Raw genomic sequence first — 13917 nt, 5'->3', positions numbered from 1 at the left:
ATGGTGCTCTTACCCCTTACGTGAGCTCACAGCTCACTGTGAGGACACTGAGGTCCAGGACTCCACCTTGTGGTTCTTGTTCTTCTGTGGGCATAGGAACCGTCCTCAGTCAAGTGGCTCCTTAATTCATCTGAAGTATGACAATGTCAGCATACACCGAGACTGTGGGTGGTGCATTTTCAGTTTCCATTTGCATTTTTTCTCTAAGGCACATATTACTCTTGTGCTTTCCCATCAATTTACTTGATTGAAAGAATGGCAAATATAAAATTAAATTGCTTTCATCCCTGCTTTTAAAGGGCAGAGAGACATCAATCTACAATAAAAGCATCTTTCCATTTAATTTTTTTTCCATCTTGACCATGTTTAAACGGCTTCAAGCCCACATAATTAATCCACTGGGTTAGAGCACCCTCTTTAGGACAGGCATGGTAAGTGCAAGTGTGACCAGACAGGCATAACCGTTCTGAGTTAGTTTGTGTGAGCTACAGCAACATGCCTCACTATGGCCTTGGGGTGGATGTTGGCCCACATCACCTTTCATTTCCACCCAAAGAAGCTTTAAAAGTAAATGACCAGTTTTGATGGGGTTTTTTTTTCCTTTTAAAAAAGCATTAACAGGGGCGCCTGGGTGGCTCATTTGGTTACGCATCTGGCTTTGGCTCAGGTCATGATCTCACAGTTGGTGTGTTTGAGCCCCGTGTCCAGCTCTGTGCTGACAACTAGCTCGGAGCCTGGAGCCTGCTTCAGATTCTGTATCTCCCTCTCTCTCTGACCCTCCCCTGCTCGCTCTGTCTCTCTCTCTCAAAAATAAAGTTAAAAAAAATTTTTTAATTAAATTTAAAAATAAAAAAGCATTAACAATCTGGGATTGTTGCATTCAGAAAAGGTAGTAAGCCATGGAAGAGGGATGGTAAATACGTCTTTATCACCCCTTAAAATCAGGTTTACTTATACCTCAGTGTGAAGTTGTGAAGGAATAAATAATTTAGTTAAATATGAATAAACTAGTTCTGTTATTCACCATGATAATCATTTCAAGCAATTACTTCACTAAGCAAAATCCATGAATGGCCCCCTCTCCATACCAGTCCGCTTTTAGCCAGTGATTTCATTCTCTTTTTACCCCATCTAATCTGACCAGTGGTAAAAATTGACTCTCTTTCACTCAGCAAAACCTTGCCGAGTGTCTTGCATTGTACAAATTAGGGTTCTTTTGGGGGCACCTGGGTGGCTCTGTCGGTTAATTATCTGACCAGCTCAGGCCATGATCTCATGGCTCATGAGTTCAGGCCCTGCATCAGGCTCTGTGCTGACAGCTCAGAGTCTGGATCCTGCTTTGGATTCTGTGTCTCCCCCTCTCTCTACTCCTCCTCTGCTCACGCTTTCCAAAATGAATAAACATTTTAAAAAATTAAAAAAACAAATTAGGGTTCATTTAAGCTCAGTTACAGTTAGTAAGTGCCTCATATCAAAATCAAATGAATAACTGCCTAGTGAAAGTTTTTAAACTAAATTAAAAAATTTTTTTTTTAACTCAAAGCACTCTCTGGATAAATTCTCAGATCACCAAGGGGTATTACAGTCTAAACACACTCCTATACAGCAGCCCCCCATTATCAGAGGCTTCGCTCTCCATGGTCAGTTGTGGCCTGGAAGCAAATGATCTGAGGTATCATCAGGAGGTCAGTAGTGGCCTACTTTTATGTCACAGTGCCTACATTCATGTTGCGTCACATAGGCAGTTTTTCATCTCACATTATCACAAGAAGAAGGATGAATACAGTACAAGAAGATATTTTGAGAGACAGAGACCCCATTAAATAACTTTTATTACAGTATAATTGTTCCATTCTGTTATTATTGTTAATCTCTTAACTTTGCCTAATTTATAAGTTGAACTTTATCGTACAGGGAAAAAACTGCAGCATATGTGGGGCTCAGTACGGTCTGCAGTTCCAGGCTTCCGCTGGAGGTCTTGGGACGTACCCCCCGACAGATAAGGGGGGACTGTTGTACCTCAGTGGTCAGTAAGTAAGGATGGGGATTAACGCATTTCCTCTGCCCAGCGGCTTTGCTGGACTCTGGCAGAGAGTTATGTGTTCTTCCACTGATCTTTGCGGAAGTGTGTGCACGTGTCCTGTCTGCTAGTTTCGTCTGGCCTGCCTCTGTTGGTAACAAGGCCTCTCCGCCATGCTGTCCTTCAGGTGATGACACATCTCCATGTGATTGAAGAGAGAAGGAACCAAAGCCTCTCACTGCTCTACAAAGTACCTTATGTAGCTCAAGAAATCCAAGAGGAAATCGGTGGGTACTGTGTTTGTACCAAGGCCCAGGGGGCCGGGGGGGAGGGCACTGGCCAAAGCTCAGGGGTGGCAGGGCTGTCCAGGGCCAGGAAGCTGGGCATTAGCACGCTGGGGTTTAGGTCTGGAATTCACTGGGGCTTACGTGGCAAGGTCAAGGAGTAACCCAGGACAGATGTACTGGTGGTGAGACACAGAGCCTTGAGTTTCTTAACCTTTACTCTGTTACCGGAAGAAAAATCGAGGGTGTGAAATTGCCAGGACCAGGGGAGCTTCCTATTGCCCTTTTCCCCCTTAATTCCTGATGCATTTCAAGGCACCTGTTTTACACACATTCTCACTTCCTCTCTCCCCCCTTGTCTTCATCTTTGTTTATTTGGCAGATATTTATTACGTCTACTGTGTGTCACAGAGGTAAAATGGTGCATGAGTAGACAGTATATCCTGGAGGTCATGTTATAGTATGAGACAGACAGACAGGAAAACAAGAGAAGGAGTGCCATGTGGGGGCGTAACATGGTAGAGAGTGGCTGGATGGTCAAGGGGTTTGTATTGGGCTTAGTCACCTGAGACCCACATGACAAAAGAAGGAGCCATCCATGCAAAGACCACAGGTGAAAAAACGTTGTTAGCAGAGGAAATGACTACTTCAGAGGCTTGAGGTTAAGTCAAGTGTGGACGCATTTGAGTAGATCAGTGTTGCTAGAACATAGGGAGAAACGGGGCCAAAGAAGTTGGCAGAGGCCAATTTCAGAGATGTTAGCAAAATCAAGGAGTTTGGGTTTTATTGTAGGATAAATGGAAAGCTGTTAGAGCATTTTAAAGTAGAAAGTGACCAGATCTGGATTATGCTTAAAAAAAGAACATGAATTAAAAGAAAAAAATGACTTGGTTGCTATGTGCTATTAAAATTAGAAATCTGACAGGAAGCAATTGTAAAAATCCAGGCAACAAATGCCGGTCATAGCACTAAGATGGTAACGGAGGAAATAAAGAGATGTGGGGGCTTTCGGGCATGTTGGAGAGGAAGGGCCAACAGTGTGCTGCTGGCCTGGATGCCAGAGGTGAGGGACAGGAAGGCATTGAGGGTGGTGCCCAGCCTTCCATTGTCAGCAGCTGAGTGGATGGTGATGCACGCTTTACTGAGGACGAGCGTTCTCTTTATACGTGACAAAATAGAAGTTGGACATTAAGTGGGGGTGTCAAGGGGGCTGTTCAGTGAGTCGAGGGTTGTGGTCTATGGGTGGTATTTAAAACTGTGCCATTGGATGAAGCTACTGAAGCAGAGTGAGTTGATAAGGAAGAGGAGTGCCCGGGACCGGGTGCTGGGGCTCCCAGTGCTGGGGTTTCTCGGTGCTACAGGAGCAGGGGTGCAGGCAGGAGGGAGTTGTCCGCTGCAAGCTGGCGAGACGCTCCCCTCAGCAGACCCCAAGTTCTGTAATGCCACGAATTAGCCTTGTTCGGACTGGCGTTCCCTCTGAAAGCCAGTTCCCTGCCGGGCCTCTCTTTGTCAGACGAGCTACTTCAGGAGCAGCGTGCAGACATGGACCAGTTCACAGCCTCTATCTCAGAAACGCCCATGGATGTCCGGGTGAGCTCCGAGGAGAGCGATGAGATCACGCCATTCCACCCCTTCCATCCTTTTCCGTCCTTACCTGAGAACGAAGGTGTGTATGATTGACAGCTCGGTTCTCGGTGGGGCCAGGGGTGGAGATGGGCTGGTGGCCTGCGGTAAGAAAGTTGAGGGTAGAATTTTGAACCTGGGTTGTGTCAGGGAGGCTATTTTCCTGGTGACAGTTGGGCAGGGAGATGGAGCCTGGATTCATGGAGCACCTACTATGTGCAGGCACCATGCTGGGTGCCTTTCAATCATTGGCTTCAGTATCACCATGAGGTTAGTACTATTTCTCCCACTTTATAGATGGTTTGCTGAAACCCTCTGGTTTTTTCCTTTATGGCCCTGTCAGCTGCCTCCGGAGTATGTGACGTCTTGCACGTGGAAGTCACTCTGCTGCTTAAAGAGCATATTTGTGTTATATTAGGTCATTAGCTTTTCATAACAAGCCAGGAAGCAGGCAGTGGAGACGCTACAGAGGCGACTTTTCAAGGTGACACCTCTGGTGTTCAGGGGGGATAAAAAGCCAGTATCCCTCTGACTCCCTGTCTGACATGTGTTCTTCTATTCCCTTGCTGGTTCTTGACGTTTAAAAGGATCTTTAAAAGCTGCGGGTCTGCACCAGAAATAAATAAGTTGCTAAGCTCGGTGCCCTGAGACCAGGCTGTGGAATCAGTTTCTATTTATTTGTCTGCTGCTATTGCTGCTGATGGTGGTGATGATAAAAATAGTGGCCACAGCTATAGAGTCCTTATCACATGCCAGCTTTAGCTAAGCGCTGTGCATGGATGCTCTCATTTAATTCTCAAAATAACCCTCTTAGGTAGGTACTGGGAGTGTCCTCATTTGGGGATTCCAAGATTTAAAGAGGTTAAGTGTCTGCCCAGGCTCACGTAGCTTGTGGGTGGAGAGTAAGGCTCTGAACCCAAGCTGATGTGGTCCTGCAGTCCTGGCTCCTGTCGCCTACCCCTGATCAGAAGTAGCAGTGCTAGGCCACAGGCCTGAAGAAGGTGCTGAACGGGGAGGTTGGGAGCCATCCAGCTCAGCCTTCAGACTTAAACAGAATCCCTTCTGAACGAGTTACCCCAAAGGCACTAACTTACACGGTTGACCCTGCAATAGTAAAACAATATGAGAAGGAGCCAGAGAAGTAAAGAGATCCCACTTCATTTCTAAAACCTGCACTTACAAATCCCATACTTGGGTGGGCCCGTAGGGTGGCCATGCTTATGGGATGAGGGCATCTCAGACAGATCTGAACTAGAACCTTGTCTCCTTGTCAGAAAACCACAATCAATACTGACTGTATTTTTGTTATTTTCTAAGAAAAATAACCTTGTGGGCTAAGTTAAATAATTAGGGAATGTCCCCACATTTCTCCCCAAGGACCCAAGACAGACCTACTTCTTTCTCTTGTGCCTTCCAGTTACATGTTGTGGCTCTTAACAGCTGGTTTGTTTATGGGATATTTCAGTCATGTTTTTAAGGAAGAATACTTTTTATTTATGTTATGGAAAAATTCTAATAGCAATTTTGAAAGAAGCCATTTTCTTTCTTAATCTCCTTTTTGTGCTATTTTTTTTTATTGTTTTTCTTTCTGCTAGACACTCAGCCGGAGTTGTACCATCCAATGAAAAAAGGTTGGTCTGTCAAAGATGTTCCCTTTAAGACCTCCATTCCTTTGCACTTCCCCCCCGTGTGTCAGGAGGCTCATTTTCTGTTTCATACCATCACCTGAGACTTTTCCACCTCATTTCTCCAGATGTGGCTGTGAGGGGAGCCAGAGTGGCCCTGGGTCCAACACTTCTAGTCCAGTGTAGTGGTACCGGTTCCAGGGCGCCCATCCTAAACTTCCCTTCTGGATGTCCAGAGAATACAAAGTAACCAAAACAGATATTTTTATGAAACATTTCATCTGGGTAGATTTTTTTTAAGTTAATTTATTTGAGAGAGCAAGAGACCGTGAGTGGGAGAAGGGCAGAGAGCGAAAATCTGAATGAAGCTGGCTTTGTGCCCATCTCACAGAGTGAGAGATCATATGTATATCCAACTTAAACAGGTTGGTTGGAATTGCTAGTATATTTGAAAATATGCTTAATTTAGGGGCAGGCGGAGAGTCGGTTTCTTTTACCTCTTCCCCCCGACCCCCCCGCTCCCCTCTGCTGCTCCCGCTACATCGTGCCCTTTCCTTTTAGCTGTGCCCGGCCCTCTGTCTGTGCCCACCTGTCTGTTGCCACTAGTCTCCGTCCGTCCTGAGTTTAGCATTCCTCAAACACTTAGAAGCTGATGGATGGAACAGGTTGTGACAAGTGGACTCCTGCTGTGTGGTAGTGAGTGTCCGGGCTTCAGAACAGGCCGGGACGGCGTAAGCACCACACTGAGTGCCTTGCGTACGTGGCCTCACTTCATGCACTGCACGCACCTGCTGGCTGGGGCCTCAGCTCTCTCTGACAGATTAGGTGGTTGAAGAAGCCTCAGACTGTATGATTGCATATGTTCTTAGTGTGTGTTTTATGAGCCCACTGGCTGTGGCCAGTTGTGGGTGCACCACACTGTGTTCTCTAAGAATTTGATGTCGTTTGTGCCACGGCTTTTTCTCAGAGCAGAAGAGTACAATTTCAATCTTGTAAAAATCACTTCTATGTTAAATGCTTGGTTTTGTTCTACTCGGATATGCCTCTTCTCGGAGGTGACTCTGAACAGTGCGTCTTAGATATTTATAGATAAAGGTGAATCTCCTAGAAGTTTTTGCCTGCATACTTCAATCGTTATTAGTCGGAATAATTTAAACATTAACTTTTGTTCTCTTAACGTCACTTGATTATGCCTTTTATAAAACCAAGGTTGTTTTGGTCAGTGTTGAAGAGAACACATGAGTCACACAACCAAAGGAACGTTGGAACAGTCTAGACTAGGATTTTAAATTAGTTGGTTCAGTGCCATGTTATTTTTCATGTAGGATTCTGCCCTCTGACCTTTAAAATCCAGAGGAGGAGAGAGAAAGTGATGGAAAGGTTAGAATTTACTAGGTTTGCTCATCCGCAGCCTTGCTGAGGCAGCACCTTTCCAGATTCTTCTTTTTCAGTCGGAGTTCACTATTGCTGTTTCAGTGCTGTTTTGAGACTATAAAAGCCAGGGCTGATTTAACCTAGAATCAAGTTGGGAAATTCCCCTTTGGGATGAAAGCTTTAGGAAAAGTGAGCATTATTTTGGGCTGCCTTCGGATGAGTGAGCGCATTAGCTGGCCCGCGCATTCCACACCCGCAGCAGCTGTTACGGATGGCTCTGTGTCATAAATGCGCCCGGTTGTGCGCTGGAGGGCCTTGCTCTGCCGGGCCTAGTATCATTGGCTCTGGCCAGCCTGGGGACAACAGTGCTTGGCATAGACTCCTGTTTCAGTCCTACTCACATGCAGGTGATCACCCTAGAATGAGGAGTGTGCCGTCTGGTTGATCTATTTATAAAAGGTTCAAATCATGGACATTTATATAGAACTGTGTATCTTATTATTAACAAAAAATGTGTAGGGTAGGTAGAAAGCACATGGTTTTTGAAACTAAAAATAAAGAGAATTGCTCCTCACTTCTCTTCTGCCTGGGTTCGTGCTGGGTTCAGTCGAGCCGCATCTTTAGATGCTGTCATTTGGAGTGCCACACACAAGTGATGTGGGCTCAGGCTATGTCTGACCTTGACAATAGGAGTGTGGCTAGTCTTGCTCCCTTTATAGAAAGGAACCTTCTACCCTCGTGTTCGAGTTCTCCCTGTCTGTGGAATGCCTCCCTCCTGCTCATTCTCGAATCACCACTGAAGATGTGACATCTGTTATCCAGGCCTGCAGAGAGTAGCAGGCTAAAGGGAGACACAGACAAAAATGAAGATAAACAGTGATTTCAAGTGCTGTGAGCTGGGAAAGTCTCCCAAGAGAAGCTGCAGCTTGAAGGACAGCTAGGAAGGGTTGGAGGTCAGGGAGGGTATTTTAGGCAGAAAGAATTGCCTGTGGGATAAAATATGAGGCTTGAGGCAAATGTGCAGATTCATCGCTGGCGTGATGGTTCTTCAACCAAAGGGAGCCCAGGGTGTTGAAGCAGCAGGCTGTGGGCTCATAGGTGCTCGGTCATATCACACGGGTATACAGTGTTTTTCTGTGCTAGAATGCCTCTGGATTCCACTTCTGCTTATCTTACAATAAACCCTCTCTTCTGAAGGCCGGCATTGCATTTTTCCAAGTTGGATATTAAGTAAGCCCTCTCTCCTCCTCCATTAAACCCATCGGTCCTCTGAATAATGCCTGTACCATTCATCCTTATAGAGCACAGTGCATTCTCAAAAATGGGAACAAAGTAGCATATCCTGTAGCAGCGGGGGAGGTGATCAGTGAGGGCTCCTGCTTCTGCGAGGTTGGCGTGAGATCCGCCCATCCCGGGAAACACTCAGCGGTGATCTCTCTCCACACAGGATCTGGCGTGGGAGAGCAGGATGGAGGACTAATCGGTGCTGAGGAGAAAGTGATTAACAGTAAGAATAAAGTGGATGAAAATATGGTGAGCCATTTCTCCCCTCCGCCCTGCCCTGTTTTAATTTTTACACTAATTCGAGTGAGTGGCATTGTTATAGATGCTTTCCAGATGAACCTCCATGTGTTCACTTCCATATGGTAGCAGATGGGTGGGCTCCAACCGTGCCCGCAAATTTGTTGTATTCTTTAGCATCTGGGTATGAGAAGGCATAAAGAACTGTTTTTCAGTCCTAGCTCTCCTCTTGCGATACAGTGGGGGGAAATGTATTTGCAGCTAACCACATGAATAAAATATGAGAGGCCATTTTCAAGTGAGTATAGAGATTTAATAACTTGTAAATGGAATAGAGTCAGGCTTGGTTCTTATTGCCTTTGGTTTATACATACTATTAGTTATTCTATCGTTTTCTATCACTGATATTTCTGGATTATCCTCAGCTGAGGTTTTTTTGTTAATGTTTATCTTTTTTTTTTATGTTTTTGGCTTTTTTTTTTTTTTAGAGAGAGAGAGAGAGAGAGAGAGAGAGAGAGAGACCACGTGATCAGGGGAAGGTCAGAGAGAGGGAGACACAGAATCTGAAGCAGGCTCCAGGTTCTGAGCTAGCTGTCAGCACAGAGCCTGACGTGGGGCTCAAACGCATGAACCATGAGATCATGACCTGAGCTGAAGCTGGACGCTTAACCGACTGGTCCACCCAGGCGGTCCTAAATGTTTATCTTTGAGAAGGCGAGCGAGCATGAGTGAGCAGGGAAGGGGCAGAGAGAGGAAGACACAGAATCTGAAGTAGGCTTCAGATTCTGAGCTGTCAGCACAGAGCCCGACGCGGTGCTTGAACTCACAAACTGTGAGATCATGACTTGAGCCAAAGTCAGACGCTTATCCGACTGAGATACCCAGATGCCCCAATATATGTATATATATATTTTTAAATTGTTTTTAATGTTTATTTTTGAGAGAGAGAGAGACATTGTGAGCAGGGTAACGGCTGAGAGAAGGCAGTAGAGACTCTGAAGCAGGCTCAAGGCTCTGAGCTGACAGCAGAGAGCCTGGCATGAGGCTTGAACCCACGAATTGCGAGATCATGACCTGAGCCTAAATCAGATGCCTAACGGAATGAGCCACCCAGGCGCCCCCTAAGTTTGCTACTTAATCCTGTAATGTTTCTCTATAATGGTTACCTAAAGGAAGAGGCAAGTGGAAACACTTAGGGAACCAGCCCCAATATAGTAACTTGTGTCTGCACTTGATTCTTCAGGGGTTTGGTGAGTGGATTTAGAAGAACGTGACACAACTGATGGGTTAGTGGGTGGCCTCAGGTATCCACCTCCCTCCACCACATAATCAGTGGAATAGAAAAGAAGCAATTCAATTTATACTAAATGTCCCCTTTCACCCAGTAGCTGACGTTTTCATACTGTTTCAGGTCATTGATGAGACCCTGGATGTTAAGGAAATGATCTTCAATGCCGAGAGGGTTGGTGGCCTGGAGACAGAGCCGGTACGTGTTCAGCTCCGGAACCTAAATGCCAGGTTTCCCGTGGGTCTCAGCTGCTTCTCTCTTGTCTTCTCATTTCAAGTGGAAAATGGAGAGATGCCCGGTGTCTCAAGTTCTCAAAGGCTCCCATCCCCACTTTTCCATACTTCTGAGTAAGAAAGCTAAGATTAGGATTTCCATGGAGATGAGAAAAAGTGGGAGTTCTCCTTGTAGAGATGGTTCCTTGGAAAGCAGCATCTTGGAGCTCCCTTGGTGTCAGAGTCACGACTCTGCAGGAGCCTGGCCCTCCTTGAGCCGCCGGTCACCTGCCTGCCGCCGTCTTTCACGTTGTGCAAACTGTCACTGAGACCTTGTCACACATCTGCTTTGCTATCGTAGGAATCCGTGGGGCCACTGCGGGAGGACTTCAGTCTGAGCAGCAGTGCCCTCATTGGGCTGTTGGTCATCGCAGTGGCCATCGCCACAGTCATAGTCATCAGCCTGGTGATGCTGCGGAAGAGACAGTATGGCACCATCAGCCACGGGATTGTGGAGGTGAGTAGCTCGGCTCTCTTGTGACTTGGCCTAGCGGTGCTGTTGGTTTGCTCTGTGCTGTCAAGGAGGTTTATGGGATTCAGACATCTTCACTGCCTGGGTGCTGCACTTCAATTAAATTATTCACTGGATTATTAGATCATGCTTTGGAAGTCAGTCCCAACCGAATTATGTTGATCCTATCACAGGGCTGTTGCCAGCTCTGACTGTGAATGTGAGGACGCCATAAGAGCATTTTATGCTGCAGAGGGTGAGAACTCGTGAGCATTTTCTTCTTTCAGCTGTGTTAGATATTTGAGAATGAGGACTACTGATACTTTTTTTTATTCTTGTTTTTGTTATTGACTTTTTTCTTATTTTAAGGAGCAAACCAGGTATATGACCGATCAGGCAACCATGGCATTCATGAGTGAATCAAATCTTAAAAAATATGAAATAAAAGTAATACTTTTTTTAATGGGAAAGAAAGCAACGGAAATTTAGAGCCAGAGCAGGCTGTTTTCTGTTCCGTCTTCTGTTGGTTCGTAATTAGAACTGCTTACCACTCATTTTGTGGCGGGGGATGGGGACTGCCGGGGTGTCTTGGTTCCAGAAAATGAATACAATAAAGAATAGGGTATGCTCTGGAAAATTGGTTCAGTTGTATGTCCACCTCCTGCTGGACACTTACCTCACTGTGGGATTTCAGAGCTGGAAAAGACCCCATGGATCTTGGGATTCCAGTTCTTATTTTCTAGGGAACGCTCCCCTGGACTGTCCTAAATAGTAAGTTGCAGTCCTGAGACCTGGTTGTCACCATGGTGCTAGGAAATTCACTTCACTCTGTTCTCTGACTTGGATTAAGCTTTTAGGACTTGAACTTTCAGAAGCCTGTCGGACACTCTTTGTTTCTTTCTCCTCCTCCTGTGTCCCCCGCCCCCACCAGCTCTTGTTTGGTGTACCCAGTGACAGTTGGACACCTGGACACCTGGTTGACTTCGCTTCCCAGGGGAGGGCACAGCAAACAGCTCAGGTCTTCTGATGTCCCGTGCAGTCCTCTTTGGGGACAGTGCAGTGATGTTCCGTCTTTGTTCCTCCAGGTCGACCCAATGCTCACCCCAGAAGAGCGTCACCTGAACAAGATGCAGAACCATGGTTATGAAAACCCGACCTACAAATACCTGGAGCAGATGCAGATTTAAGCGGGAGAGCGCACGCGGCAGCGCCGGCTGGAGGAGGCGCCGCAGGCCGGCCAGCAGGGGTCCCTCGTTTCGGATCAACTACCGGCCCAGCAGTTGCTTCCAGAGGATTCATCTGATTGCAGACCTTCTGGATCGTTAGGACTCTAAAGTACTACTGTAGAATCACAATCTCCATTCTTTTAAATGGGTGAAAATGTTAATATAACAATATATGATATATAAACCTTAAATGAAATGAAAAAATGATCTATTGCAGATATTTGATGTAGTTTTCTTTTTTAAATTAATCAGAAATCCCACTTCTATTGTATTGTCTCACATATGCACTCTGTAAATGGGAAATGTTGGTTTTTGGTGATAGACTGTATATGCAGGCCGTTCCAGCTGCATTGTATAAATCACTCCTTAGGCTCATGCACTGTCCTGGGTTTTATTAGGAAAAAAGGAAAAAAAAAGCTAAGGCAATATTCCCTTTTTAAATGAGCTAGCTTTCAGAATGTTGCCCAGAAACAACATAAAAGGGAACCGTAATTGACCACTCAAACACATCCCGATACCCTCGCAAAATTATTTTAAAGGACCAGTTTCTCAAAGTCAGGTGTTCCCAGTGCTGGGTACCTTGGTGACACCAAGGAGTTTAGAAGCATTTGAGCCCCGGCATCTTTTAGCCTCACGTGTACCGGTTAGGGCTCCGCGACCGCTTCCCTTCTAAATCCAGTTCTTCCGCAGAGTGTAGCCTGTAGTTTGTATATGACGTTCTTCCACTGTCTGCCGTTACTGACCGTAGCTTTTGACTACTCACCTCCCTTCCAAGTGATGTCCATCCGTGCTGTCTTTTCCTCCTTGGACATCTTCCCCCGGAAGGCCCCGGCCCTCTTCCCTCCCCTTGTCCCCTGACTTCTCTGCCTGCCCTCTGCTGTCGGGAGAAGACCACAGTGGTAGGCGGCCGCATGCCCGGGAGGGAAGACCGGGGAGGGGGGGGGGGCGCTGGCTTTGCGTGCGAGGAGGAATGTTCCACATTTTATGGGAAATGCTCTATAGACACCGTGGAAAATTTTGGAGATTGTTTCCTTCACCTGAGTCTTTGTGATGCTTGTATAGTGGATGATGCTCACAGCTTTTTCTTTTTCTTTTGTGTTCTTCTTTCCTCCCCCTGCCCCCTTTTTTTTTATATTCTGAAGATTCTGGTAACCTGTGGTGCATTTTTTTTTCTTTTTCCCTGTAACTTTTTTTTTCTTCTTGCTCCCCTTCACCTTATCCACGTGTCTTCCCACTATGCACAGATAAAGTTCACCCACAAACTCCTTAATCTGATCTGTGGAGAATGTACAGTTTAAACACATCAATAAATACTTTAACTTCCACCACGACTCCTTCTTTCATTGGCCCATCTTAATCTGTGGTGATGGTTTTAACTCTTCTGCCTTCCAGTGCCCCGGGGGCTGCCGAGCTGCACCGCTGGGGCAGGAATGTCTGCTCCAGCGTTGGGCTCTTAGGCTTCAATTCCAGTTTTTCATTTAAGAACTAAGGGAGCTGGGCTGGGTCAGTCAGTAGAGCATGTGGCTCTTGATCTTGGGGTTGTAACTTCGAGCCCCACATCGGGCGTAGAGATGACTTAAAAAAAATATTTTTAAAAACTAAGGGAAAATGCCTTCAATCTGAAGGCAGGTATCTTTGATTTCCTCCACCATATTTTGTGTTTTCTAAAACGCTGACTTGGTTAAACGTTGGACTTCTTGATTGCTTCCCGTTTGTTTGTCTTTTAAGAGAGATCAGGAGTAGGGGAGAGGGGCAGAGGGAGAGTTGTAAGCACTGAGCCCAATGAGGGGCTGTATCCCAAGACCCTGGGATCATGACCTGAGCCAAAATCCAGAGTCTGATGTTCAACCAGCCGAGCCACGCACGCGCCCGGATTGCTTCCTCTTTTTAAAAAATTTCTATTTATGTACTTTTAGTCTATAATCTGGGTGATTGCTTTGCTTTTTTTAAGTTTAAAATTTCATAGGAGCTGCTTTATTTTACTCTTTGACATCCCTTTTCATGATGACAAATCGTACATCAAAATTTTAAATTTTCTTTAAGTTACATTTTTTTTTGAGCTATTCATTTCCTGTAAATTTGTAGCAATCATTTATTTGATCATAGTTTTAAAAAAAGATAAAGGGTGAGGCACGTGTGTGGCTCAGTCAGTTGAGCGTCTGACTCTGGATTTTGGCTCAGGTCACGATCCCAGCGTTGTGGGATCGAGCCCTGTGTGTGGAGCATGCTTGAA

The 13917-nt window shown here is 45.8% G+C and overlaps 1 protein-coding gene across 4 annotated transcripts in view; it reads left to right on the top strand.

Moving 5' to 3' along the window:
• APLP2 (amyloid beta precursor like protein 2) overlaps positions 1-13009 on the top strand; it is an 81409-nt gene extending 68400 nt beyond the window's left edge. For 2 of the 4 annotated variants that reach the window (XM_029915716.1, XM_029915714.1), the window contains 7 exons: positions 2208-2307; positions 3818-3970; positions 5523-5558; positions 8374-8459; positions 9859-9933; positions 10309-10464; positions 11544-13009. In XM_029915716.1, the coding sequence (XP_029771576.1) occupies positions 2208-2307; positions 3818-3970; positions 5523-5558; positions 8374-8459; positions 9859-9933; positions 10309-10464; positions 11544-11645 (708 nt within the window). In that variant the 3' untranslated portion in view covers positions 11646-13009. The remainder of the gene's footprint in view (positions 1-2207; positions 2308-3817; positions 3971-5522; positions 5559-8373; positions 8460-9858; positions 9934-10308; positions 10465-11543) is intronic. The other 2 variants (XM_029915717.1, XM_029915715.1) reach the window with 1 other exon arrangement.
• The last annotated feature ends 908 nt before the right edge of the window (positions 13010-13917 follow it).

This window comes from Suricata suricatta, chromosome 11 (assembly GCF_006229205.1).
Source record: "Suricata suricatta isolate VVHF042 chromosome 11, meerkat_22Aug2017_6uvM2_HiC, whole genome shotgun sequence".
Lineage (NCBI taxonomy): Eukaryota > Metazoa > Chordata > Mammalia > Carnivora > Herpestidae > Suricata > Suricata suricatta.
This window is presented reverse-complemented; position numbering and strand designations above follow the sequence as displayed.